We start from the raw sequence: 27,495 nt of genomic DNA on the forward strand, positions 1-27,495 counted from the left end.
TCCTGTACTTCTAATTGCCAGTCATTGGGAAAGGTCTCACAGGACTGGCCATAACGTGAAACTGGGTGCTATTGTTGTCTACCTGGAAGTGAAACTAAATGCCTGAACCCCACCCCACCCCAAGCTCGTGGACACAGAGCACCCTTGTCAGCGGTCTGAGAAATGCACTGGGCAGGCAGGCTGACTCTCCCTCACTCTCAGGTGCTAAAATGAGATTCCTTCCACAGTGCACCGTCAGAAAGGGGGAGGAGGAAGTATAGTGGATGGCTGAGAAGACAAATGCAAGCATGGTGAGAGGTTTGAAAAGGCCCATTTCCCATTCATCTGTATGCAAGTCATAAAACTGTTGATGGTGTGCCTTTGAATGCATTCAAATGATCAGGAATAAGAAGTAAAATAGATGAGTCCTCATCTGCCTTCCTTCCACAGCCCTCACTAGCCAGTAGGCAACCCTTGCAAAGCCCCTGTTGTTCCAGGTCACATGGCTTCTTCTGCATGCCTCCAGGTAGAGCATCTGATTGAGCCACACTGTTTCCAAAGGCCAATCCCTGAAAGCAGTGTGTGTCCCTTTTCATCAGAATTTATTGACACACTACCTATGAAGTCAAGCCTGGTGTACTGTCAGGGGACTGCCAGTGTGAATAATGTGGAGGAGACAGCAGGGCCTCTTAGTCATGGACCCATTGCCTCATGGTCAGGGCAGGGGAAGAGCGATCCAGGACACACATCATACAACATGCAGCATCATTCTTTATTATGAAGATAAACAGCAATCATGAGTGGGGGAAATACACAGAACAACTAATACTTCAGGTGGTTATGTTATCTGGCCTGCTAGCCAAAGGTAACTTTGGCTTGTTGGTCAGCCTGGCCTCCATCCCCAGTCATGGGCATGGCCTCAGGCTGGATAAAAGACAACCAAGATGATGTGGACATCCAAGGCTTCTTCTAGGCGATTTGTTTGAAGGCCTCCTCTGGGACCTTGCCCTCGTTCTGGAGGGAAGGAGTTGGGATGTCAGAAGAACCAGATCACAGAGTTTCATTCCCAGACCACCCAGCCTCCACCTTCTTGGCCTTCCTGAAGTCCCAGAAGCACCCATCTGTAACCCACTTAATGGATCCCAGACCTCACCTTGAGCATAGTGAAGACCTGACCAGCTCTGGTGTAGTTCCACTCATTGTCCTTAAGGCACCTGGAGTGGGAGGACAGATGACCTCCATTAGTACCACAGTACAGAGACGCTGACCATGCGACGCTAAATATATGTCACCTTTTTGCTGGTATTCATGTACCACCAGTATGAGCACTATGTGTAACGATGAAGAAAGACCTAGGGAAAATGTCTATCACATCTGACCCAAAATGTCATGCCCATTAGACTTCAAAACATAAAATTGGAGTTCTCCAAAAGAACACAGGAACTTAAGATACTTTGATAAAGAAAAACATTCAAGAACACAGGAGCTTAATATACATTGATAAAGAAAAACATTCAAGAGGATAGATGGAAATTTTAAAAGTACAAGTTTCCAATCATTTTTATCGAACTATAATGCACATACCATTTTGTTATTATTATTTTTATGCACATACCATTTTTGAAATTGTTTTAATGTTTATTTATTTTTGAGAGAGAGACAGAGCACGAGCAGGGGAGGGGCAGAGAGAGAAGGAGACACAGAATCAGAAGTAGGCTCCAGGCTCTGAGCTGTCAGCACAGAGCCCCATGTGGGGCTCCAACTCACGAACAGTGAGATCATGACCTGAGCCGAAGTTGGGCTCTCAACTGACTGAGCCACCCAGGCGCCCCGGTGCACATAACATTTTAAAGTGTGCAATTCGGTGTTTTCTTAGTATATCCACAAGATTGCTCAACCATCACCACTATCTAATTCCCAAATAATTTTATCACCTCAAAAAGAAACTCCCTAGACATTAGACATGACTTGCTATTCCTCCCCTTTCCCCAGGCCTTGGAAACCACTAATCTGCTTTTGGTCCCTGTAGATTTGCCTATGCTGGACATTTCATATAGATGGAATCACACACTATGTGACCATTTGATGCTTGCTTCTTTCACTTAGTATAATGTTTTCAAGGTTCATCCATGTCATGGCATATATCAGAACTGTATTCTTTTTTATGACTGAATAATATTCTACAATATGGACATACCAGATTATTTATCCATTCATCAGCTAAAGGACATTTGGGTTGTTTCTGCATTTTGGCTATAATGAACAATGCTGCTATGAACATTCCCATACAAGTTTTAGAGTGAACATATGTTTTCACTTCTCCTGGTAGATCCTTAGGAGTGGAATTGCTGGGTCATACGGTAACTCCATATTTAACATTTTGGGGAACTGTCAAATGTTTTCCCCAACCACTGCTCCATTTTTCATTCTCACAAACAGATACATGAGAACTCCGATTGCTGCACATCCTCACTGACACTTGTTATCACTCGATTATTGATTAAAGCTATTCTAGTGGGTGTGAAGTAGTAACTCACTGTTTTTTTTTTAATTTAATTTCTTTATTTTTTAAAATTTACCTCCAAATCAGTTAGCATATAGTGCAACAATGACTTCAGGAGTAGATTCCTTAGTGCCCCTTACCCATTTAGCCCATCCCCCCTCACACAACCCCTCCCGTAACCCACAGTTTGTTCTCCATATTTATGAGTCTCTTCTGTTTTGTCCCCCTCCATTTTTCTTTTTTTTCAATATATAAAATTTACTGTCGAATTGGTTTCCATACAACACCCAGTGCTCATCCCAAAAGGTGTCCTCCTCAATACCCATCACCCACCGTTCCCACCGTCCCATCCCCCATCAACCCCCAGTTCTCAGTTTTTAAGAGTCTCTTATGCTTTGGCTCTCTCCCACTCTAACCTCTTTTTTTTTCCTTCCCCTCCCCCATGGGTTTCTGTTAAGTTTCTCAGGATCCACCTAAGAGTGAAAACATATGCTATCTGTCTTTCTCTGTATGGCTTATTTCACTTAGCATCACACTCTCCAGTTCCATCCACGTTGATACAAAGGGCCATATTTCGTTTTTCTCATTGCCTTGTAGTACTCCATTGTGTATATATACCACAATTTCTTTATCCACTCATCAGTTGATGGACATTTAGGCTCTTTCCATAATTTGGCTATTGTTAAGAGTGCTGCTATAAACATTGGGGTACAAGTGTGCCTATGCATCAGCACTCCTGTAACCCTTGGGTAAATTCCTAGCAGTGCTATTGCTGGGTCATAGGGTAGGTCTATTTTTAATTTTCTGAGGAACCTCCACACTGCTTTCCAGAGTGGCTGCACCAATTTGCATTCCCACCAACAGTGCAAGAGGGTTCCCATTTCTCCACATCCTCTCCAGCAGCTATAGTCTCCTGATTTGTTCATTTTGGCCACTCTGACTGGCGTGAGGTGATACCTGAGTGTGGTTTTGATTTGTATTTCCCTGATAAGGAGGGACGTTGAGCATCTTTTCATGTGCCTGTTGGCCATCCGGATGTCTTCTTTAGAGAGGTGTCTATTCATGTTTTCTGCCCATTTCTTCACTGGGTTATTTGTTTTTCGGGTGTGGAGTTTGGTGAGCTCTTTATAGATTTTGGATACTAGCCCTTTGTCCGATAGGTCATTTGCAAATATCTTTTCCCATTCCGTTGCTTGCCTTTTAGTTTTGTTGGTTGTTTCCTTTGCTGTGCAGAAGCTTTTTATCTTCATAAGGTCCCAGTAATTCATTTTTGCTTTTAATTCCCTTGCCTTTGGGGATGTGTCGAGTAAGAGATTGCTACGGCTGAGGTCAGAGAGGTCTTTTCCTGCTTTCTCCTCTAAGGTTTGGATGGTTTCCTGTCTCACATTCAGGTCCTTTATCCTTTTTGAGTTTATTTTTGTGAATGGTGCGAGAAAGTGGTCTAGTTTCAACCTTCTGCATGTTGCTGTCCAGTTCTCCCAGCACCATTTGTTAAAGAGACTGTCTTTTTTCCATTGGATGTTCTTTCTTGCTTTGCCAAAGATGAGTTGGCCATACGTTTGTGGGTCTAGTTCTGGGGTTTCTATTCTATTCCATTGGTCTCTGTGTCTGTTATTGTGCCAATACCATGCTGTCTTGTTGATGACAGCTTTGTAGTAGAGGCTAAAGTCTGGGATTGTGATGCCTGCTGCTTTGGTCTTCTTCTGCAAAATTCCTTTGGCTATTCGGGGCCTTTTGTGGTTCCATATGAATTTTAGGATGGCTTGTTCTAGTTTCGAAAAGAATGCTGGTGCAATTTTGATTGGGATTGCATTGAATGTGTAGATAGCTTTGGGTAGTATTGACATTTTGACAATATTTATTCTTCCAATCCATGAGCATGGAATGATTTTTCCATTTCTCTATATCTTCTTCAATTACCTTCATAAGCTTTCTATAGTTTTCAGCATACAGTTCTTTTACATCTTTGGTTAGATTTATTTCTAGGTATTTTATGCTTCTTGGTGCCATTGTGAATGGGATCAGTTTCTTTATTTGTCTTTCTGTTGCTTCATTGTTAGTGTATAAGAATGCAACTGATTTCTGTACATTGATTTTGTATCCTGCAACTTTGCTGAATTCATGTATCAGTTCTAGCAGACATTTGGTGGAGTCTATCGGATTTTCCATGTATAGTACCATGTCATCTGCAAAAAGTGAAAGCTTGACTTCCTCCTTGCCAATTTTGATGCCTTTGATTTCCTTTTGTTGTCTGAGGGCTTATGCTAGAACTTCCCACACTATGTTAAACAACAGCGGTGAGAGTGGACATCCCTCTCGTGTTCCTGATCTCAGGGAAAAAGCTCTCAGTTTTTCCCCATTGAGGATGATGTTAGCTGTGGGCTTTTCATAAATGGCTTTGATGATGTTTAAGTATGTTCCCTCTATCCTGACTTTCTCAAGTGTTTTTATGAAGAAAGGGTGCTGAATTTTGTCAAAGGCCTTTTCTGCATCGATTGACAGGATCATATGGTTCTTCTCTTTTCTTTTATTAATGTGATGTATCACGTTGATTGATTTGTGAATGTTGAACCAGCCCTGCATCCCAGGAATGAATCCCACTTGATCATGGTGAATCATTCTTTTCATATGCTGTTGAATTCGATTTGCTAGTATCTTATTGAGAATTTTTGCATCCATATTCATCAAGGATATTGGCCTGTAGTTCTCTTTTTTTACTGGGTCTCTGCTTTAGGAATCAAAGTAATACTGGCTTCATAGAATGAGTCTGGAAGTTTTCCTTCCCTTTCTATTTTTTGGAATGACTTGAGAAGGATAGGTATTATCTCTGCTTTAAACGTCTGGTAGAACTCCCCTGGGAAGCCATCTGGTCCTGGACTCTTATTTGTTGGGAGATTTTTGATAACCGATTCAATTTCTTCGCTGGTTATGGGTCTGTTCAAGCTTTCGATTTCCTCCTGATTGAGTTTTGGAAGAGTGTGGGTGTTTAGGAATTTGTCCATTTCTTCCAGGTTGTCCAATTTGTTGGCATGTAATTTTTCATAGCATTCCCTGATAATTGTTTGTATCTCTGAGGGATTGGTTGTAATAATTCCATTTTCATTCATGATTTTATCTATTTGGGTCATCTCCCTTTTCTTGTTGAGAAGCCTGGCTAGAGGTTTGTCAATTTTGTTTATTTTTTCAAAAATTCAATTCTTGGTTTCATTGATCTGCTCTACAGTTTTTTTAGATTCTCTATTGTTTATTTCTGCTCTGATCTTTATTATTTCTCTTCTTCTGCTGGGTTTAGGCTGCGTTTGCTGTTATGCTTTTATTTCCTTTAGGTGTGCTGTTAGATTTTGTATTTGGGATTTTTCTTTTTTCTTGAGATAGGCCTGGATTGCAATGTATTTTCCTCTCAGGACTGCCTTCGCTGCATCCCAAAGCATTTGGATTGTTGTATTTTCATTTTCATTTGTTTCCATATATTTTCTAATTTCTTCTCTAATTGCCTGGTTGACCCATTCATTCTTTAGTAGGGGGTTCTTTAACCTCCATGCTTTTGGAGGTTTTCCAGACTTTTTCCTGTGGTTGATTTCAAGCTTCATAACATTGTAGTCTGAAAGTATGCATGGTATAATTTCAATTCTTGTATACTTATGAAGGGCTGTTTTGTGACCCAGTATATGATCTATCTTGGAGAATGTTCCAGGTGCACTCGAAAAGAAAGTATATTCTGTTGCTTTGGGATGCAGAGTTCTAAATATATCTGTCAAGTCCATCTGATCCAATGTATCATTCAAGGCCCTTGTTTCTTTATTGACCGTGTGTCTAGATGATCTATCCATTTCTGTAAGTGGAGTGTTAAAGTCCCCTGCAATTACCACATTCTTATCAATAAGCTTGCTTATGTTTATGAGTAATTGTTTTATATATTTGGGGGCTCCCGTATTCGGCACATAGATATTTATAACTGTTAGCTCTTCCTGATGGATAGACCCTGTGATTATTATGTAATGCCCTTCTTCATCTCTTGTTACAGCCTTTAATTTAAAGTCTAGTTTGTCTGATATAAGTATGGCTACTCCAGCTTTCTTTTGGCTTCCAGTAGCATGATACATAATTCTCCATCCCCTCACTCTCAATCTAAAGGTGTCCTCAGGTCTAAAATGAGTCTCTTGTCGACAGCAAATAGATGGGTCTTGTTTTTTTTTCCATTCTTATACCCTATGTCTTTTCGTTGGTGCATTTAATCCATTTACATTCAGTATTATTATAGAAAGATACGGGTTTAGAGTCATTGTGATGTCTGTATGTCTTATGCTTGTAGCGATGCCTCTGGTACTTTGTCTCACAAGATTTCCCTTAGGATCTCTTGTAGGGCTGGTTTAGTGGTGACGAATTCCTTCAGTTTTTGTTTGTTTGGGAAGACCTTTATTTCTCCTTCTATTCTAAATGACACACTTGCTGGATAAAGGATTCTCGGCTGCATATTTTTTCTATTCAGCACATTGAAGATCTCCTGCCATGCCTTTCTGGCTTGCCAAGTTTCAAAAGAGAGATCAGTCACGAGTCTTATAGGTCTCCCTTTATATGTTAGTGCAAGTTTATCCCTTGCTGCTTTCAGAATTTTGTCTTTATCCTTGTATTTTGCCAGTTTCACTATGATATGTCGTGCAGAAGATCGATTCAAGTTACGTCTGAAGGGAGTTCTCTGTGCCTCTTGGATTTCAATGCCTTTTTCCTTCCCCAGTTCAGGGAAGTTCTCAGCTATTATTTCTTCAAGTACCCCTTCAGCACCTTTCCCTCTCTCTTCCTCCTCTGGGATACCAATTGTGCATATATTATTTCTTTTTAGTGTATCATAGTTCTCATATGCCTGGATTTTTTTTATCTCTCTTTCTCTCAGCTTCCTCTTTTTCCATAACTTTATCTTCTAGTTCACCTATTCTCTCCTCTGCCTCTTCATTCCAAGCCGTGGTCATTTCCATTTTATTTTGCATCTCGTTTAAAGCGTTTTTCAGTTCCTCGTGACTGTTCCTTAGTCCCTTGATCTCTGTAGCAAGAGATTCTCTGCTGTCCTGTATACTGTTTTCAAGCCCAGCGATTAATTTTATGACTATTATTCTAAATTCACTTTCTGTTATATTGTTTAAATCATTTTTGATCAGTTCATTAGCTGTTGTTATTTCCTGGAGATTCTTTTGAGGGGAATTCTTCCGTTTGGTCATTTTGGATAGTCACTGGAGTGGTGCGGACCTGCAGGGCACTTCCCCTGTGCTGTGGTGTATAACTGGGGTTGGTGGGCGGGCCGCAGTCCGACCTGATGTCTGCCCCCAGCCCACCGCTGGGGCCATAGTCAGACTGGTGTGTGCCTTCTCTTCCCCTCTCCTAGGGGCAGGATTCACTGTGGGGTGGCGTGGCCTCTCTGGGCTACTTGCACACTGCCAGGCTTGTGGTGCTGGGGATCTGGCGTATTAGCTGCGGTGGGTAGGCAGGGGGCAGGAGGGGCAGGCTTAGCTCGCTTCTCCTTAGGTGATCCACTTTAGGAGGGGCCCTGTGGCAGTGGGAGGGAGTCAGACCCGCTGCCAGAGGGGTGACTCTGCAGAAGCACAGCTTGGGTGTTTGCACGGAGCAAGCATGTTCCCTGCCAGGAACTGGTTCCCTTTGGGATTTTGGCTGGGGGATGGGCGAGGGAGATGGCGCTGGCTAGCACCTTTGTTCCCCGCCAAACTGAGCTCTGTCATCCCGGGGCTCAGCAACTCTCCCTCCCTTTGTCCTCCAGCCTTCCCGCTTTCTGAGCAGAGCTGTTAACTTATGACCTCCCAGATGCTAAGTCCCGCTTGCTTTCAGAACACACTCCATCTGGCCCTTCCGCTTTTGCAAGCCAGACTTGGGGCTCTGCTTGGCCGGCGCGCTGCCCCTCCGCCCTGGCTCCCTCCCGCCAGTCTGTGGAGTGCACTCTGCCTCGCTGCCCTTCCTACGCTCTTCCGTGGGCCTCTCGTCTGTGCTTGGCTCCAGAGACTCCATTCTGCTAATCCTCTGGCGGTTTTCTGGGTTATTTAGGCAGGTGTAGGTGGAATCTAAGTGATCAGCAGGACGTGTGGTGAGCCCAGCGTCCTCCTATGCCGCCCTCTTCCCTGTTCCTACCCCTCCCTGTTTTTATATTATTTTTGTTTCCCTTCCCTTATGTTCATCTGTTTTGTCTCTTCAGGGCCTCATATGGGTGAAGTCATATGAGTTTTGTCTTTCTCTGACTGACTAATTTAACTTAGCATAATACCCTCCAGTTCCATCCATGTAGTTGCAAATGGCAAGATTTCATTCTTTTTGCTTGCCGAGTAATACTCCATTGTATACATATACCACATCTTCTTTATCCATTCATCCATCGATGGACATTTGGGCTCTTTCCATACTTTGGCTATTGTTGATAGTGCTGCTCTAAACATGGGGATCATGTGTCCCTTTGAAATAGCACACCTCTATCCCATGGATAAATGCCTTCTGGTGCAATTGCTGGGTCATAGGGTAGTTTTTTGTTAGCTTTTTGAGGAACCTCCATACTGTTTTCCAGAGTGGCTGCACCAGCTTGCATTCCCACCAGCAATTCAAAAGAGATCCTGTTTCTCTGCATCCTCGCCAACATCTGTTGTTGCCTGAGTTGTTAATGTTAGCGACTCTGACAGGTATAAGGTAGTATCTCATGGTGGTTGTGGTTTGTATTTCCCCGATGATGAGTGATGTTGAGCATTTTTTCATGTGTTGGTTGGCCATTTGGATGTCTTCTTTGGAGAAGTGTCTATTCATGACTTTTGCCCATTTCTTCACTGGATTATTAATTTTTGGGGGTTGAGTTGGATAAGTTCTTTATAGATTTTGGATATTAACCCTTCATCTGATGTGTCATTTGCAAATATCTTCTCCCATCCTGTCAGTTGCCTTTTAGTTTTGCTGATTGTTTCCTTCACTGTGCAGAAGGTGTTTATTTTGATGAGGTCCCAGTAATTCATTTTTGCCTTTGTTTTCCTTGCCTCCGGAAACGTGTTGAGTAAGAAGTTGCTGTGGCCAAGTTCAAAGAGGTTTCTGCCTGCTTTCTCCTCGAGGATTTTGATGGCTTCCTGTCTTACATTGAGGTCCTTCATCCATTTTGCGTTTATTTTTGTGTATGGTGTAAGAAAGTGGTCCAGGTTCATTCTTCTGCATGTCGCTGTCCAGTTTTCCCAGCACCACTTGCTGAAAAGTCTGTCTTTGTTCCATTGGATATTCTTTCCTGCTTTGTCAAAGATTCATTTGCCATACGTTTGTGGGTCCATTTCTGGGCTCTCTATCCTGTTCCATTGATCTGAGTGTCTGTTCTTGTGCCAGTGCCATACTGTCTTGATGATTACAGCTTTGTAGTATAGCTTGAAGTCTGGGATTGTGATGCCTCCTGCTTTGGTTTTCTTTTCCAGGGTCGCTTTGGCTATTTGGGGTCTTTTCTGGTTCCATACAAATTTAAGGATTATTTGTTCTAGCTCTGTGAAGAATGCTGGTGTTACTTTGGTAGGGATTGCATTGAATACGTAGATTGCTTTGGGTAGTATCGACATTTTAACAATATTTGCTCTTCCTACCCATGAGCATGAAATCTTTCTCCATTTTTTTGTGTCTTCTTCAATTTCTTTCATCAGCTTTCTATAGTTTTCAGTGTATAGAATTTTCACCTCTTTGGTTAGATTTATCCCTAAATATTTTATGTTTTTTTTTGTACAACTGTAAACGGGATCGATTCTTTGATTTCTCTTCCTGTCACTTCGTTGTTGGTGTATAGGAATGCAACCGATTTCTGTGCGTTGATTTTATATCCTGAAACTTTGCTGAATTCATGAATCAATTCTAGAGGTTTTTGGTGGAATCTTTTGGGTTTTCCATATAAAGTATCATGCCATCTGCAAAGAGTGAAAGTTTGGCCTCCTCCTGGCCGATTTGGATCCCTTTTGTTTCTTTGTGTTGTCTGATTGCAGAGGCTAAGACTTCCAATACTATGTTGAATAACAGTGGCGAGAGTGGACATCCCTGTCTTGTTCCTGACTTTAGGGGGAAAGCTCTCAGTTATTCCCCATTGAGGATGATATTAGCGTTGGGTCATTCATATATGGCTTTTATGATCTCGAGGTATGCTCCTTCTATCCCTACTTTCTTGAAGGCTTTTATCAAGAAAGGATGCTGTATTTTTTCACATACTTTCTCTGCATCTACTGAGAGGATCATATGGTTCTTGTCCTTTCTTTTATTGATGTGATGAATCACGTTAACTGTTTTGTGGATATTGAACCAGCCCTGCATCCCAGGTATAAATCCCGCTTGGTCGTGGTGAATAATTTTTTTTTTAAATGTATTATTGGAGCCGGTTGGCTAATATCTTGTTGAGGATTTTTGCATCCATGTTCATCAGGGAAATTGGTCTATAGTTCTCCTTGTTAGTGGGGTCTCTGTCTGGTTTTGGAATCAAGGTAATGCTGGCTTCATAGAAAGAGTTTGGAAGTTTTCCTTCCATTTCTTTTTTTTTTTTTTTGGAACAGTTTCAAATGAATAGGTGTTAACTCTTCCTTAAACGTTTGGTAGAATTCCCCTGGAAAGCCATCTGGCCCTGGACTCTTGTTTTTTGGCAGATTTTTTGACTACTAATTCGATTTCCTTACTGGTTATGGGTCTGTTCAAATTTTCTATTTCTTCCTGTTTCAGTTTTGGTAGTGTATATGTTTCTAGGAATTTGTCCATTTCTTCCAGATTACCCATTTTATTGGCATATAATTGCTCATAATGTTCTCTTATTATTGTTTTTATGTCTGTTGTGTTGGTTGTGATCTCTCCTCATTTATTCTTGATTTTATTTATTTGGGTCCTTTCCTTTTTTTTTCTTTTTGATCAAAATGGCTAGTGGTTTCTCAATTTTGTTAATTCTTTCAGCGAACCAGCTTCTGGTTTCATCGATCTCTTCTACTGTGTTTTTGGTTTCAATAGCATTAATTCCTGCTCTAATCTTTATTATTTCCTGTCTTCTGCTGGTGTGAGGTTAGGTTGTGTATCTGAGATCTTTATTCCTTCTTTCAGAAGGCCTGGATTGCTATATAGTTTCTTCTTATGACTGCCCTTGCTGCGTCCCAGAGGTTTTGGGTTGTGGTGTTATCATTTTCATTGACTTCCATATACTTTTTAATTTCCTCTTTAACTGCTTGGTTAGCCCATTCATTCTTTACTAGGATGTTCTTCAGTCTCCAAGTATTTTTTCCCTTTCCAAATTTTTTCTTGTGGTTGATTTCGAGTTTCCTAGCATTGTGGTCTGAAAGTATGCACGGTATGATCTCAATCTGTTTATACTCGCTGAGGGCTGATTTGTGTCCCAGTGTGTGGTCTATTCTGGAGAACATTCCATGTGCACTGGAGGAGAATGTATATTCTGCTGCTTTAGGATGAAATATTCTGAATATATCTTTTAAGTCCATGTGGTCCAGTGTGTCATTCAAAGCCATTGTTTCCTTGTTGATTTTTTGGTTAGATGATCTGTCCATTGTTGTGAGCGGGGTGTTGAAGTCTCCTACTATTATGGTATTACTATCGATGAGTTTCTTTATGTTTGTGATTAATTGATTTACATATTTGGGTGCATCCACAGTTGGCACGTAAATGTTTACAATTGTTGGGTCTTCTTGGTGGATAGACCCCTTGATTATGACATAATGCCCTTCTGCATCTCTTGATACAGTCTTAATTTTAAAGTCTAGATTGTCTAATATATGTATGGCTACTCCGGCTTTCTTTTATTGACCATTAGCATGATAGATGGTTCTCCATCCCCTTATTTTCTATCTGAAGGTGTCTTTAGGTCTAAAGTAGGTCTCTTGTAAACAGCATATAGATGGATCTTGTTTTCTTATCCATTCTGTTACCCTATGTTTTTGATTGGAGCATTGAGTCCATTGACGTCTACAGTGAGTACTGAAAGATATGAATTTATTGCCATTATGAAGCTTGTAGAGTTGGAGTTTCTGCTGGTGTTCTCTGGTCTTTTCTAATCTTTATTGCTTTTGGTATCTATCTACCTATCAATATAGATATAGATATAGATATAGATATAGATATAGATATAGATAGATATATTTTCATCTTTTCTCTCCTCAGAGAGTCCCCCTTAAAATTTCTTGCAGGGCTGGTTTAGTGGTCACAAACTCCTTTAATTTTTGTTTGTCTGGGAAACTTTTTATCTCTCCTTCTATTTTGAATGACAGCTTTGCTGGATGGAGAATTCTTGGCTGCATATTTTTCTGATTCAGCACACTGAATATATCCTGCCACTCCTTTCTGACCTGCCAAGCTTCTGTGGATAGGGCTGCTGCAAACCTGATCTGTCTTCCCTTGTAGGTTAGGGACTTTTTTTCCCTTGCTGCTTTCCTGATTCTCTCCTTGCCTGAGTATTTTGTGAATTTGACCATGATACGCCTTGTTGATGGTCGGTTTTTGTTGAATCTAATGGTGGTCCCCTGTGCTTCTTGGATTTTAATGCCTGTGTCTTTCTCCAGGTTAAGAAAGTTTTCTGCTATGATTTGCTCACATAACCCTTCCAGCCCTATTTCTCTCTCTTCCTCTTCTGGGACCCCCATGATTCTGATGTTGCTCCTTTTTAATGAGTCACTGATTTCTCTAATCCTTAAATAGTGCTTTTTTGCCTTAATATCACTCTTTTTTTCTGCTTCATTATTCTCTGTACGTTTGTCCTCTATATCGCTGATTCTCTGTTCTGCCTCATCCATCCTTGCCTCTGGTGCATCCATCCTTTATTGCAGCTTAGTTATAGCATTTTTAATTTCATTCTGGCCATTTTTTACTTCTTTTATCTCTGCAGAAAGGGATTCTAATCTATTTTCGCCTCCAGCTAGTATTCTTATTATCGTGATTCTAAATTCTGGTTCCGACATCTTGCTTGTATCTGTGTTGGTTAAATCCCTGGCTATCGTTTCTTCATGCTCTTTCTTTTGTGGTTAATTCCTTCATTTTGTCATTTTGAAGGGACAAAAGGAATTAATGAGGTAGAAATATTAAAGTTTAAAAAATATTAAAATTAAAAATTAAACACACACACACACAAATTGAACAAATGATTCTAGATCCTAGGTGTGTTTTGGTCTGGGTGTTGAAAGTGGTTTGACAGATTATCAGGGAAAAAAAGGGTTGGGGGGGAGAAAAAAAAGGAAATCGTTTGAAAATTTGAAAAAAAAAGAATACACTGAAGTAGACTAAAATAGATGATGAGGGAAAATATAATTTGAAAAAATATACACAAAAGTAAATAATATAGCAGGAAAAATTAAAGAAAAATATTTTTAATAAAAATTAAAATAAATGTGATTTTTTTTATTTTTCTGTATTCAAGAAAAAACAGAAGAAACTAAAAAGAGAAAAAAGGTAAAACAGAAAAAAAGGAAATCATTTCAAAATTTGAAAAAGTGAATACACTGTAGTAGGCTAAAATAAAATGATGGAATTAAAATAGAATTTGAAAAAATACACATATCAAAAAATATAGTAAAACAAATAAAATATTTTAATAGAAATTGAAAGTAAAATACAAGTTTTTCTCTCTGCATTCAAGAAAAAGAAACGAAAAAGATAAAAAAAGAAAAAGAAAGAAAAAAATAAAAGGATTTTTTTTGAAAATTTGAAAAAGTGAATACACTGAAGTAGACTAAAATAAAATGATGGAAGTAAAATAGAATTTGAAAAAAATTACACAGAAGTAAAAAATATAGTAATAAAAATTAAAGAAAAATATTTTTTATAAAAATTGAAAATAAAAATGATTTTTATCTCTTTCCGTATTCAAGAAAAAGAAAAAAAAAGTGTAAAGGAGGAAAAAAGGGAAGGAAATTGAATATATAAACCTAATAGATTGAAGTAGGACTGAAATTACTTTGTTTTCCCCTAGAAGTCAGTCTATTTAGCGCTTTATACTCCATTAACTAAGCCAGCAGTGAGACTTGTGTTCTTGAAGAGCGAGGTTGGCCCAGTTGGGCGGGTTCAGTGTAACAGCTCCGCTTTCCACTAGATGGCTTTGCTAGCCTACTGGGGTGGATTGTTGTGGCGCTTTTAGGTGTGTAGTTGCACGTGAGGGAGCGGTGAAAATGGCGCCACCCAGCTACCCAGTCTGTTCTCTTGGATCAGAAATCGTGCACCCATCCTCTGTCTTCAGCTTTCATCCACTCCTGGCTTTTTCACTCTCCGTGACCAGGCCCCAGGCAGTACCTCTCTCCTGAGTTTTGTCTCAGATGCGGCTGTTTTCCCCGGCCCCTTCCTTCTGAAGGACTGCGGCTTTGACCCATTCTGCCCCTCTGCAGGAGGGTCTCACCAAGCAATGGCCGAATTTTGGCTGCACCTAGGAACTCTTGCTGGACCCTGCTGCTGTCAGTGCCCCAAGACTGTGGCCAGGTGCCAGCCCGCCCCAGGAAAAGCTTGCAAGATAGTGTAGCAGCAGCATTTCAGGAATTATGGAAAATCACAACACACATCTGGCACCAGGCTTCACCCTTAACGACCTTGTTCCAGCACCAGCGAATGTGGCCATTTTCTGCGGTCTTCTGGGACCAGATGGCTTCAAACTGTCTCTACCAAATGTCCTTCCAGCAGTGGAACCTCTTTTACTTGTGTGGACCGAGAACCTCCCGGACCCCACTCTGTTCCTGGGGATTCACCCTTCCCACCAGAGCACCGTGAGGTATCGAGCTGAAGAGTTGCAGACTTTGCGCTCCCCTTGTTTACAATCTTAATGGAATTTAAACCCTCTCCTTTCTCCTTTCTCCCTTTTTAGTTTAGTCCCTGCGGCTGTTTCCAATTTTCTACTTTCTCTCCAGCTGCTTTCGGGGAGGGGTACTTTTCCCATATTCTCCTCCCCCCCTCCCCAGTCTCCATCCTCTCTCCGCCTGCAAAAGCCATTCCCTACCCTCTGCAGCTTCTCGCTCCCCAAATTCACCTCTCAGCACCATGTACCTGCTGAATTCTTTGGTTCAGGTTGTGCAGATTGTTGCATTAATCCTCCAATCAGTTTTCTAGGTGTGTAGGATGGTTTAGTATTGGTCTGGCTGTATTTCATGGACGCAAGACACACAAAAAACTTCCATGCTGTTCTGCCATCTTGGCTCTTCCCTCACTGTGGTTTTTACTCTGCATTTCCTTAATGACTAATGGTGTTGAGAGGTGTTTCATGTGCTTTATGGCCCCTTGTATATCTTCTTTGGAGAAATGTCTATTAAGACCCTTTTTCCACTTTTTAAATTGGGTTGTTTGTCCTTTTATTGTTGAGCTGCAAGGGTTCTTCATATATTCTTGTCAGATATGTGATTGGCAAATATTTTCTCTCGCTCTGTTGGTGGGATTTTTACTCTTTTGATAGTGTCCATTGGTGCACAACAGCATTTAATTTTGATAAAGTCCAATGTATCTATTTTTTTCTTTGGTTGCTTGTGCTTTTGGTGTCATATATAAGAAACACTTGCCTAATCCATGATGACTTACGCCTATGTTTTCTTCCAAGATTTTTATAGTTTTAGCTCTTACCTTTAGATCTTTCATCCACTTATAGGCTATGTTTGTACATGATGTGAATCAGGGGGTCAAAATTCCTTGTTGTGCATATTTCTATCCAGTTGTCCCAGCACCATTTGCTGAAAAGACTATTTTTCTTCCTACCAGATTATTTTCCAACACTCTCATTTGACAGTCAATTGGCCATAAATGTGAGGGTTTATTTGTGGACTCTCCATTCTACTCCATTGATTCATGTACTGTCCATCTGCCAGCACCACACAGTCTTGATTACTATAGCTTTGTAGCAAGTTTTGAAATTGGGAAGTGTGAATCCTCTAACTTTGTTCTTCTCTTTCAAGATTGTTTTGGCACACTTACGTATGAACTTTAGGATAACCTTGTCAATTTTTGCAAAGAAGGATTTTGACAGGCATTGTGTTGAATCTGTAGATTTCTCTAGCTATTACTGCCATCTTAACAATATTAACATATTTAGCAATATTCCAACCCCATGGAAATGGGGTGTCTTTTCATTTATTTAATTTTTTCAACAACATTTTATAGATTTAGGAATATAAGATTTGTGCTTCTTTTGTTACATTTGTTCCCATGTATTTTACTACTTTGATGCTATTGTGAATGGGCTTGTTTTCTTAATTTCATTTTTGGACTCCTCATTGCAAGTACATAGAAATACAAATGAGTTTTGCATATTGGCCTTTTATCCTGCAACCCTGCTGAGTTTGTGTATTAGTTCTAGTAATTTTTTTGGTGGATTCTTTCAGATTTTCCATATATAAGACAATCTCATTGAGCATTATACTGTTTTTAAACTCTTCACATGTATAATAGTATGATTCCTTTTCCACGGGTCCACTTTTTTTTTCTTTTGGAAGCTAACTCTCCAAAAAGTTATTTTTCCAAATTTCCTGTGAGTTTCTTTGATTCACTGCCTCCCCCCTCCCCAAGTTGCTGTCCAACCCACCCTTATTCCCATGCACACCCAACACTCACTTCTGAGACCACTCGAGTTTCATCCCAGACTGAGTGGAGAAAGCCTGCACCATTTCCTGCTGCTCCTGGGAGAGGGTGGGCATGGAGCTGGAGGTGGGTGTAGGCACTCGGATGGAGAACGCACTCTGAGTCTCACTGGGGGTGGCCTCTCTCACAAACAGCTCATCATTCACGATGCATATACTGGAGGGAAAATGTGCCCTCAGGCAACTGAATGGATGTACAACTCCACATCCCTAACAATGATCTCACTCCCACTGCCACTCAGCAACCAGATTCCTTCCATACCCCTACTGTGCCTGTCCTCCAGATTGCTTGGCTGGTACCTCTACCCCTCCCAAAGAGACCACTTTTGCAGAGACTATCTACCAGCCTCAGTAGATATGCACTTACCCTGCAGCCCAGGGATGAGTTTACACTCACATTTATCCCTTACAATAGCCCAAGGGAGTGGACAGTCTAATCCCCATTTTTCAGGGAAGGCAATGAGTCACAGAGAGGTCATGTGACTTAACCAAGGTCATACACACCTAGAGAATGCTGGGGTCAGGAAGAGAACTCAGTGTTCTAACTCCAGCGCCCATGCTCTTAACCACCAGACTAGACTGCTCCTTGGATATCTACCTGTTGGCTTTCCACAATACTGAGAAAACCAAGATGTCTACACCACCATGCTCCTACACCCCTGGGCCTGGGCTGGGATGGCATTCCCACCTACAACATAGTACTCACCTGGAATTGCTGGCAGGGGTAACAATGAAGGTCCGGGTGAAGGCACGAACAGAACCCTGAGATCTTCCTTCCACTTTAACAACAAACAACAATACTCCCTTAGAGTCACACATGCTTCACATGCTCACACAGTGTTCTCCAGTCAGGGTATTCCTTGATACTCATGCTGGGAGGGACAATTGTTCATTGGGATCCATGGTATCTGGTATGGAGATGGCAACAGTAGGAGCAATCTGCTCCCAGTGATAGGGCCTCTACTATGTCACAGGTGCTGTGACAAACTCTTCACAAGTTCACTTGATTCATTTTCTGCAGCTGCCCGAGAGGTGGGTATTATTAGCCCCATTTTGCAAACAAGGAAACTTAGAGGTTAAGTAACTGTCCCAGGTAGTTCTCAGAGTAAGGATCTGAGATGACAGCTATCAAACTCCACAGACTGTCCCTAGTGCCAAAGCTGTGTGGGGCATACAGGCATAGACCCAGCTCAGACCAGGTTGGCTTGGGGGCAGAGTGGAGGCAGGAGAACACAGCGGGAATAGGAATGGAAGGAAAGGGATCAGGGAAGCTAGGAGAGTTATCAGAGGGAGTTCAGCCAGCGGGGAGGGAGCACTGAGGCATCTGGAAAGGGGCTCTACACACACTCACCTTCCTTGAACACCCCATTGACAGAGAAGCAGAGCATCATCTCCTAAAAGGGAAGAGCCCAGGTGCTAAAGTCACCTAAACTTCCTACCCAACTGTGGCTTTCTAGGACTGCCCTTGGGAGGAAGCAGGTGCTCACCGTCTGGAACCACATGTCCACCACAAAGGAGCTGAGGTCATGCTGAGTTTTGGGCAGCATACCGAGGGAGCACACAATGTCACGTTTTGTATGCTTCAGCAGCTGAACCCACAGGCCTACGGGAGGAGGAGAAGCAAGCAAAGGTCAGGGCTTGCCACACCCTGGGCCCTATAATTACTCCTTCACATCCCCTTTCCCTGCCCAATCTTCCCCCATCACACGCACAGGGGTCCTTGAGCTTCTTCATATTCCTGCTTTCCTTGCAGTACCCACACAAGCTGCTTCTAGGAGAGAAAGAGGAATAGGAGGTGATGGTCTGGCCAGTGTGGGTGTTTCTAGGAGCTGCCCTGTGTCCACTGGGGAGCCACATGTCCCAGAAGCAGAGTCTGAGCTTTGCTACTCACGGGGCTTGGTCCTCCGGGTTGAAGGGAATGGTCAGGGAGAAGCAGGCCTCATGATGGTAAGCACCGAGGAGACCCTGGTGGTCTCCAGAGTCGTACATCAAGTAGTACCTGTGGGGGAGTAATAAGGACAGTCTCTCTCTGTGGTCTGGACCCAAAGTGAGATTTTGAAGACGCAGTCAGCAGTCCTGAGCTTGGGTGGCCTCACCTATCCTAGCCTTCCACTTCCCTAGATTCCCAGGTGTACTTACTGCTGCAGGAATTGCAAGACTAGACTCTTCAGTATCTCAGATCCTTTGTAGCTTTCCTGGAATCAAAAGACTTTTGAGACTATGTGGCTGATAAAGCTTCCCTCTCAATACTCCAAATGTCATTTGATCATTTTTCCTCACCTTGCAGGGCTTTATTAAGTAGGGTGTATCAATATCGAAAGTAACTGGTGGGGATAACTCCTGGCCATCCTGGAGAGGGGAAGAGGAAGTCAGCAGTGGAGCCCAGGGAGGTGGCCCTGGATGTTCAGGGTTGAAAAGATGAGCCCAAGAGAGGGTGAGGGTAAGAGGTCAGCTCTGAAAGGGCACTGGAATTTACATGAACAAGATTATAGTGGGCGTCTTCATCATGAGGTCCTGGAAGTCTCTATTATTATATGCAATGTATGTGTGTGTGTGTGTGTGTGTATGTGTACACACACATGTTAGTGGACATTTTTTCCAGAGAGTATACTCATGTCTTTTACAGGAGTCCTGGTCCCCTAAAATGGGTAAGGGTATGACACAAACATATAATCTAGGTAAGACCCAAAGGGCTTGAGGGTAGGTGTGGAGGTGATCAATGTTAGTAAAAGACAATGATGAATGTAGGCACTTACCAGACGTAACAACTTAGGAAAACAATCCTTGATGGCACTGTCCAAAACCCAAAATAGAAAGAAGTGACTGATAGGTCAGGATTGCAAAGCCTGCCTCCTTCCCTTCCCCCCTACCTCCTCTCCTTCTCCTTTCCACTGGGTAGCTCCCACCTAGACTGCCCTCACTCCCTTCTTCAGTGACCCAAGAAGCAACCTTTGGAGTCCAGGGTCCACGGCTACCTTCCCTTCCCTACCTCCCTTCCTTCCTCCAGGTTCCCACTGAAGGCTCCGGAGAAAAGAGGGAATGGGGTGGGAGCGCAGGGCTCTGCTACCTCACTAAGGTCCCAGCATTCCTCAGGACCACGACACCCCCAGGGATGACCCGAGATGCTGAGGCAGGGAGGTCAGTGAGGCAAGATCCAGGTGGCAGGGAGGGAGAGAGAGGAGGAGGAAAACAGAAGATAGGGTGAAGGTAGGAGGGGAGGGGGGACAGAGACATAGGGGAGTAGAGACAGGGGAGTAAAAGAAAGCAAAGCAAAGGGAAAGGAAAAAAAAACCTCTACTATGGTGGTGGGGGCCAGGGAGGAAGAGAGAAGAAGGGGGAAATGGCTCCCCAGCTGCAGCCTTTTCCTTCATCTGCTCTGGTTGGCCCTGGCAGCTGAGGTAGAGATGGAAAACATGCAGGTGTTGGGCTGGGGGCCCATTGGATGCTGGTTGAAACTTTGCCACCTGTGTGAACTCAGCTTGACCTGGCCATGGGGAACGAGGCAGCCACGGGGGCAGGACACCTTCCCCAGAAGGAGTAGAGGGTCAGGCCCCAGGTCAGCATGGGGCTGAGGGCCTGTGGCCCCCTCTTATGACCACCATCTTCCCTTCTGGTGGCACCTGTGCACCTGTGCCTGTCTCAGTCAGTTCCCAGCCTGAGGATTCATACTTGTGCTGGGCTACCCAGGGCTCCTCTGAAGGAACAGCCAGGATGATGTGACATGTTGGGGGGCGGTGGGTGAGGAGGGGGCAGTGCCTCTGAGAGTCTTGTCCTTCTGTCTCCTCAAGCACCTCTGCTCTCTGCCTTCCATTCCTGCTTCAGGAAGCCTCTGCTCATTGGCAGTCTCAGGCCCCTTGACTCAGGGAACTCCGGTTTCTCCCAAGGAAGGCCAAGCTCCTGGCATTGGGTCAGAGGAATGGATTTCATCATGGAAGCCATTCACAGCCTCGGCCCTCAGCATGGGGCAGGAAAGCCACCACGGCAGCCTGAGATTTGAGGGGGAACCATTCTGGAGCAAGGGAAGGAGGTCTCCTCTCAGAACCAGGGAGGGAAGTGCCATCTCAGCAGGAAGTAGGAAGGCCTGTCTCAGCCTGATGCCCTGGGCTGGAGGAACCTTCTCAGTCCAGGGCACCAGAATCTGGTTCAAGGTTGATCACTCCTGGCCCTGGTAAGGAGGAGAAGCCCTTCTTCCTAGAAAACATGCTTGGAGGGCATGCTAATGAATGCTGAATGCAGAGAGGTGGAAACAGACCCCAGAACAGGAAACAGGTGAGCAGGTCAGAGGAAGGAAATTCCTTACAGGTGAGGGACACATAGGAGAAGGCGGAGCCTCAGGTCCTTCCAGAGGACCAGGGTTGCAGCTTCCTGCATACATACGTTCTCAGGGACAGTTCAGGCTCCCAGGGGGCAAAGGTTCCCAGGCAGGGTGAGAGGGGTTCACACTGACCTTATGTAGGTGGACTGGTCTGGGAAGGTGTCGCACAAGGGGTTCCCGTCTAGCCAAAGTTCCTCAAGCATCAGCCCTTTCATCTTGTTTAACTCCCACACCAAGGTCAGCTGAGAAATATGGGGAGGAAGCTGGGAAGGAGTCCCAGGGAAAGAGAGACACGCGGGCCCTTGCACCCCCAGCCCCCACCCTTCTACATAGGTACCTTCTCTTGCCTACTGTCATCACTCGGATGAGCACTACCACCCACTGTCACCCCCAACTTTGATCTGGCTCCCTCTTCCCACCTCATTTTTGGAGAGGTTCAGGATCTTGACTGTGGGGACCATCTGTATAATGTCAGACAGGCCATCCAGCTGGTACAGTTTGTTGTTGCTCAAGTTCAAGGACAACAGCTTTTGGTGAAGAAGAGTTAGAGTGACAGTTACTATCTAGGGCCTCAGAGACAAATCTGTCCTCCACCCCATGAGTTCCACCCCTACTATTGATAACAGCACTGGGACTAAGGCCTTACCTCAGGGAAATTCTCTTCAATGATCTGCAGGGTGGCAGCCATGCAGTTTCTTCGATTCAGGATTATATCAATATTATGGCCCACCAAGTCTTCAGGAAGCCAAGAGGAGGCAAACAGAAGGCTGAGAGGGGTCCAGGGCCAGCATCAACCCCTCCCCATGTTACCATTCCTCAGTCTTCCTCCCAGGCAGATCCCTGTGCCCTCACCTGCCCTAGCATTACTGCTATCAACTGTACCTGGGTCAAAGCGGAGACTCTGGAGGTCAAGAGCTTCATGGGAGACATCATAGCGTTTGTGCATGGTCAGCTGCAGAGAAAGGCAGAGAAATCCACTCTGAGGCTCTGGTAGGGATAGGAAAATCGGGGGCTGGAGGAAGAGGAGGTGGGTCTGGGTGTGGGCATGCAACGGGCCTTGAGTCTGCATTACCTTTAGCTGCTTCATTTCTTTTGGCTTCAACTTATACCGCACAGAGTAGGGTGCATTAGAGGCAATGACAAAGATCGATATCTGCAGGGAGGTGAGGTGCTCGGGTAAGCACCAAGAACCCTGATTCCAAAGAAGACCACCAGCCCCTGGCCTTTCCTCCCACCACGGGGACTAGGTACAGGTAATGCCCTCAAAACATACCTTTTGGTTCTCCTCATCACAAATCTTGTAGCTGACATCTTTCAATGCAGAGGCAATGCTGGCATCCTGGACAAAGAACCGAGCCTGGTTTTTCACGTAGTGAAACTACAGGAGAGGGAGGCAACAATAATTTTGAAGGATAGAGTCTTCCTGCTCAGTGGGCTCCTCCCAGTCCCCCCCCCACTTCCCTTTGTCCACTCATCTGGCTTCACCATCCTCCCTTACATCCACTGGAGTGAAGGGGACACTGCAATGGCTCTGGATTGAATTCACTAGCCATGTCTTGTCATACTTTCCCCCATAGGGAATCTAGAGATGAAAAGAAGGGATGGGAGGAGAGACAACATGGAATTAAAGCTGGAAAACAGACCCGACGGTGTTCTTTTCCAACCCTCTACTGAGCTGTACAGGGCTTCTAAAGAAGGGACCACTAGCATTATTTCTTATTTTTGTGCGAAATATGGATTTCCTAAACCCTCTTTCTCTCCATTGGAAAGCTCTCCTCCAAATAATTGATGTAAGGTTGTTTAATGTGGTCTTCCTTTTGTAGGGTTCCAGGATATTCTATCTAATGCAGATCTTGCCAAGACACTCACGGTGATCTTGAACCAGCTCCCTGGGGTTCCATCTTGTGTATTCTCCCCCATTTGTCTCTTCAGAAGTTTTCTATCTCTCCACACAGTAATATGGATATGGTCTTCATCATGCCATTTTGCTCTCCTCTTGTTGTGTCGGGTGCTATAGGGAGTGCTGCAGAGGGTAAGTGGAGAGAGGGAGGGTGGCCATAAATGCTAAGAAAGTCTTCGTCTATACACCCTCACCTCTCTGTCACCAGGACTACAAGTAGGATTGCTCAACCATTATTCCACTTCTAGCGTTCTTCAGTTTTCCAGTGAGAGAAGAAAAAGAAGACCAAAGGGGAGTGAAAGGGTTGCATAGTCCCAGGGGCTGCTACATGCAAACCAGGCTGCCTGGTCACTTACTGTCTTACTTGGGGGTACTCCTGGATATCCCTCATCATCACAGTTTCATCATCCTCCTGGTGCTGTGAAAGCTGAGGGTCATATCCATCCCGTTCATCATGAGGATTCCTCTTGCCAAAATTACCTCGGAACGAACTCCAAACTTTCTTTCGTCCTTGATGTGAACTACCACCACCATTGGGTTCTCAAAAGGGGAACAAAAATACAAGTTTGAAGACACACCAGTGGTCCATGTACCATGTACCACATCTTAGGCTAACACCATGGTAGGGCAAGCAAAATGTCAACCTGCCCTAAGGGTCCAATCCCACAAACCCCAGAAAGGAAACTCCTCTGCTTGTCTGGATAGGAAAGCCTTATTGGACAGATGACACTATCAGGGGATGAATCTTGGGGGAGGAGAAGGACATGACCGAGGATGAGCAGGGGAAGCAGAAACTGTATTGAACCTTTTAAAGAATGATGCAGGATTTATTTTTAAAAAAGCAAACAAACAAGGCAAGAAAACAACAGAGATGTGTGCATCCATGAGTTAGATTGGAAACCAGCCATACATCAGGAAGACATCTGAATTGTCCCTGCTCTCAGGCTTAACAACCACACCAATACCACAAAGGCAATCTCTCTCCCACTTCCCAAATATAATCAGCCACCAAACTGAGCCCACTGACAATCAGCAAGCTGCATTTCCTATGCTGGTGTAGTACAAGCTTTAATGTCAGGTGAGACTGACGTAACAGCCTCCTAAGTTGTCCCTCTCCCTCCAGACTTGCTGTCAACAATACTCAGTTTGAAATATCCAGAGTAAGCTTTCTTTTTGCCCAGCCTGAAATACCTTCAGCTCAAGAGACAACTTTTCCTAAACTCAGCTCCTCTATAACAAGGATCTAAATGACAAACTGGAGGGGCGACTGGGTGGCTCAGTCGGTTGAGTGTCCGACTTCAGCTCAGGCCATGATCTCACAGTCTTTGAGTTCGAGCCCTGCGTCGGGCTCTGTGCTGAGAGCTCAAAGCCCAGAGCCTGTTTCAGATTCTGTGTCTCCCTCTCTCTCTGACCCTCCCCCGTTCATGCTCTGTCTCTCTCTGTCTCAAAAATAAATAAAACGTTAAAAAAATTAAAAAAAAATGACAAACTGGAATGATAAGTCAACTACCATTTCCAAGTGTGTAGGGATTCTTCTCTTTTTCCTTCTATTATTGATTTCCAATTTAGGTTCATTATAGTCAGATAATGCACCCTGTGTGGTTTCAATTCTTCTAAAATTTGTGGAGGTTTGTTTGGTGGTCTAGAAGATGATCTAGCTTGATGAATGTTACATTGATTTGGGGGGGGACATGCACTCTGCTGTCATGGTGTGGAGTGCCCTATTTATGTAATATAGATCCTGTTAACTTATTATGTTATTCAGATGTCCTATATCCTTGCTGGTTTTGTCTCTAGTAATTTTATCCCTTGCTGAGTGGGGGGGGGTGTTGAAGGCCCCCAACTATAATTACATACGTGGTTATTTCTTCTTTCAGCTCTATCAGGCTTTGCTTCATGTACTTTGAGGCTCTGTTGTTTGGTTCGTACACTTTTAGGATCATGATGACTCCCCAGTGGATTGATCCTTTTATCATTATGTAAAGCCTCTTTCTGTCTCTTATCAATTTTCTTTGCTCTGATGCCTACTTTATTGGACATTGTAGCCACAGGTATACTTAGACCATGCCTTGGTGGTATTTCACCCTGTATTCACCCCTAGTTGTTGTATTGATGTTCACCCCTCCCCCCACAAATACTCCCTGCCAACATATATCATTCACCACATAAATTATAGATTTGGGAGTTTTCTGGTATCTACAGAAATATCAGTCCCAATTCCCTCTCCCACAGTGGATTCACTAAAGGTATTTTATTTGTATCATGTTAAACTCAAACACTGTACCAGCAGATAATAATACTAGTGGTTTGGGTGGGCAGTAGGGGGAGGATTAAGGTAACCAGACTGGTAGAAACTAGCTTCCTTTTGGATTCTATAAGGCTCTCTTGGTTTGTGTGTTGACATTTTGTACCTCAACTACTCCATGCTGTCTCAGGCCACGATTATGAGTAAAAATCTGTTGACTGCTGATTGCTCCCTGATGTAGTGATTACGACCAGGCCTCAGATTTACTCCTCTGGGAAGTCATTGCTTTCACTCTGTGGCCTTGCTGTCAAGACAATCCTGCTACTCACAACCTTTGGGACTTTTCCTGTGTGGCACTGGAAGTGGAATTAAACATGGATAGAGCATTTGACCCAGAAATGCCAATGGCTCAGTCCTCAAAACTTGAAAGCAACCTGGAGTGCTCTCTCTCTCACACTCCATATCTAACAGATCAGGAAATTCTTTCACCCCCTCTCTCCAGTACATCCAGAATCTAGCCACTTCTTACCACCACCATTATTACCACCACCCTGGCCAAGACACCAACATCTATCTATCTCCTGGATTATACTGCCTTCCAGGTCCAGGTCACCAGCAGCAGAGCATAAGTCAAATCATTTGATTTCTCTGCTCAAAACAATGTAACAATGGTTTGATGTCATCAACATGTTAAAAGACCATGAGTTCATAATGATACTAATAACAACAACAAAGAGGAACCTTATTAATGACACTTGGAGAATGGCAGGAAACCAACCGGTTTTCCTGAAAATCCACCAATTAAAGGAAAAACTTAAATATTAAAAGGAGGAATAAGGGCCTGTGGTCAACGTATGGTGTATGGGGGCATCAGAGTCATTTTTGAGAAGTGACATTACTTCAGAAATAACATCAACAATGGGAAAGTGTAAAAGTGAGCTAGCTAACAGCTACAGCAATCCCCAGACCAACCAGCTAATTTGGGTGCCTAAACAGGGACAGAGGCCTCCCTCATCAAGGTGATTCAGACCAGAGCAATCTCGGGCATAGCCTTGTTTTGAGAATCTCACAGGACAGTGGGCACATGATTAAAAAGCCAGAGAAGGGGCGACTGGGTGGCTCAGTTGGTTAAGCATCCAACTTCAAGTCAGGTCATGATCTCACGGTTGGTGAGTTCGAGCCCCGCGATGGGCTCTGCACTGACAGCGCGGAGCCTGGAGCCTGCTTCAGATTCTGTGTCTCCCTCTCTTTCTGCCCCTCCCCTGCTCGTGCTCTGTCTCTCTGTCTCTCAAAAATAAACATTACAAAAAAAAAAAAAAGCCAGAGGGACCACGTGCACACACACGTGTGTGCACATGCATATCCACTTACTGAAGGTTTGCATCTCAGCACGATCCCCGTCTTGCCATCGCTCTGCCAGAATCAAAGGCAATAACACGAGTATCACAAATCAGTTGGTATCTCTCACCCAGGCTGCCTGAGTTACCCCTCAAGCTCCACCAAGTACCAACTGATCCTCCCATGGAGAAATGGTCGTGAGTACCCTTTATGACATCATGTGTGTTCACATGGCTACTTCCTGTGTCAGTTTGGAATCCTGCCTACAACATTGCTAGGCCACTGATCACATGGCAATTCCTTCCCTGCTATGGTAGGGAAAGAACAGGATGGGAAATAAATGAACACTTGCCCTGTGGCAACCAACATTTGCTCAATGTTGGGCAGACTCATTAGATTTCTTTGACCTCCTCACAGAAACCCCATGATGACTGTATCCACAGTCCCTTGTCAGACCACGAATATTAGGCTCACAAGGGTTATGTCCATTTCCCAGGATTTCTCAGCCAAGTCCGTGGCAGAACAGAAATTGTGTCCTCACTATTGGTCTGCCTCAACATCCTAAGGGTTCCTCCAGCTACTGTGCTGATTCTATTTTAATGGTGAACTTTCAGGTCTCCAGGACAGATTTCT

General features: G+C 43.6%; 1 protein-coding gene across 3 annotated transcripts; it reads right to left on the reverse strand.

The window, feature by feature from the left end:
• Positions 1 to 780: 780 nt before the first annotated feature.
• LOC125157098 (nuclear RNA export factor 2-like) lies at positions 781 to 27,026 on the reverse strand. Of its 3 annotated transcripts, XM_047843320.1 has the most exons (21): positions 26,896 to 27,026; positions 23,636 to 23,819; positions 23,249 to 23,402; positions 22,878 to 22,961; positions 22,653 to 22,757; positions 22,452 to 22,532; positions 22,262 to 22,331; positions 22,026 to 22,114; positions 21,799 to 21,906; positions 21,512 to 21,621; positions 19,821 to 19,857; positions 19,345 to 19,413; positions 19,204 to 19,259; positions 18,956 to 19,063; positions 18,777 to 18,835; positions 18,552 to 18,667; positions 18,416 to 18,458; positions 17,771 to 17,843; positions 17,039 to 17,221; positions 1,133 to 1,193; positions 781 to 993 (listed from the first exon to the last, which is right to left on the reverse strand). In XM_047843320.1, exons 1-21 carry the CDS (start codon positions 26,906 to 26,908, stop codon positions 949 to 951), a joined length of 1,848 nt encoding a protein of 615 aa, XP_047699276.1. In that variant the 5' UTR covers positions 26,909 to 27,026; the 3' UTR covers positions 781 to 948. The 3 variants fall into 3 exon arrangements, with proteins under 3 accessions (XP_047699276.1, XP_047699278.1, XP_047699277.1); XM_047843322.1 differs by lacking the exon at positions 23,636 to 23,819; XM_047843321.1 differs by lacking the exon at positions 17,039 to 17,221.
• Positions 27,027 to 27,495: the final 469 nt, after the last annotated feature.

This window comes from Prionailurus viverrinus, chromosome X (assembly GCF_022837055.1).
Source record: "Prionailurus viverrinus isolate Anna chromosome X, UM_Priviv_1.0, whole genome shotgun sequence".
NCBI lineage: Eukaryota > Metazoa > Chordata > Mammalia > Carnivora > Felidae > Prionailurus > Prionailurus viverrinus.

Bases quoted from the DNA above. Each gene is read 5' to 3' on its own strand.
- LOC125157098 (XM_047843320.1), bottom strand. The intron at 17,844-18,415 runs GTGAGTGTGTGT...TTGTTGTTAAAG, and splicing joins CAATGGGGTGTTCAAGGAAG to TGGAAGGAAGATCTCAGGGT. The intron at 17,222-17,770 runs GTGAGTACTATG...TTTTCCCTCCAG, and splicing joins ACCCCTGCCAGCAATTCCAG to TATATGCATCGTGAATGATG.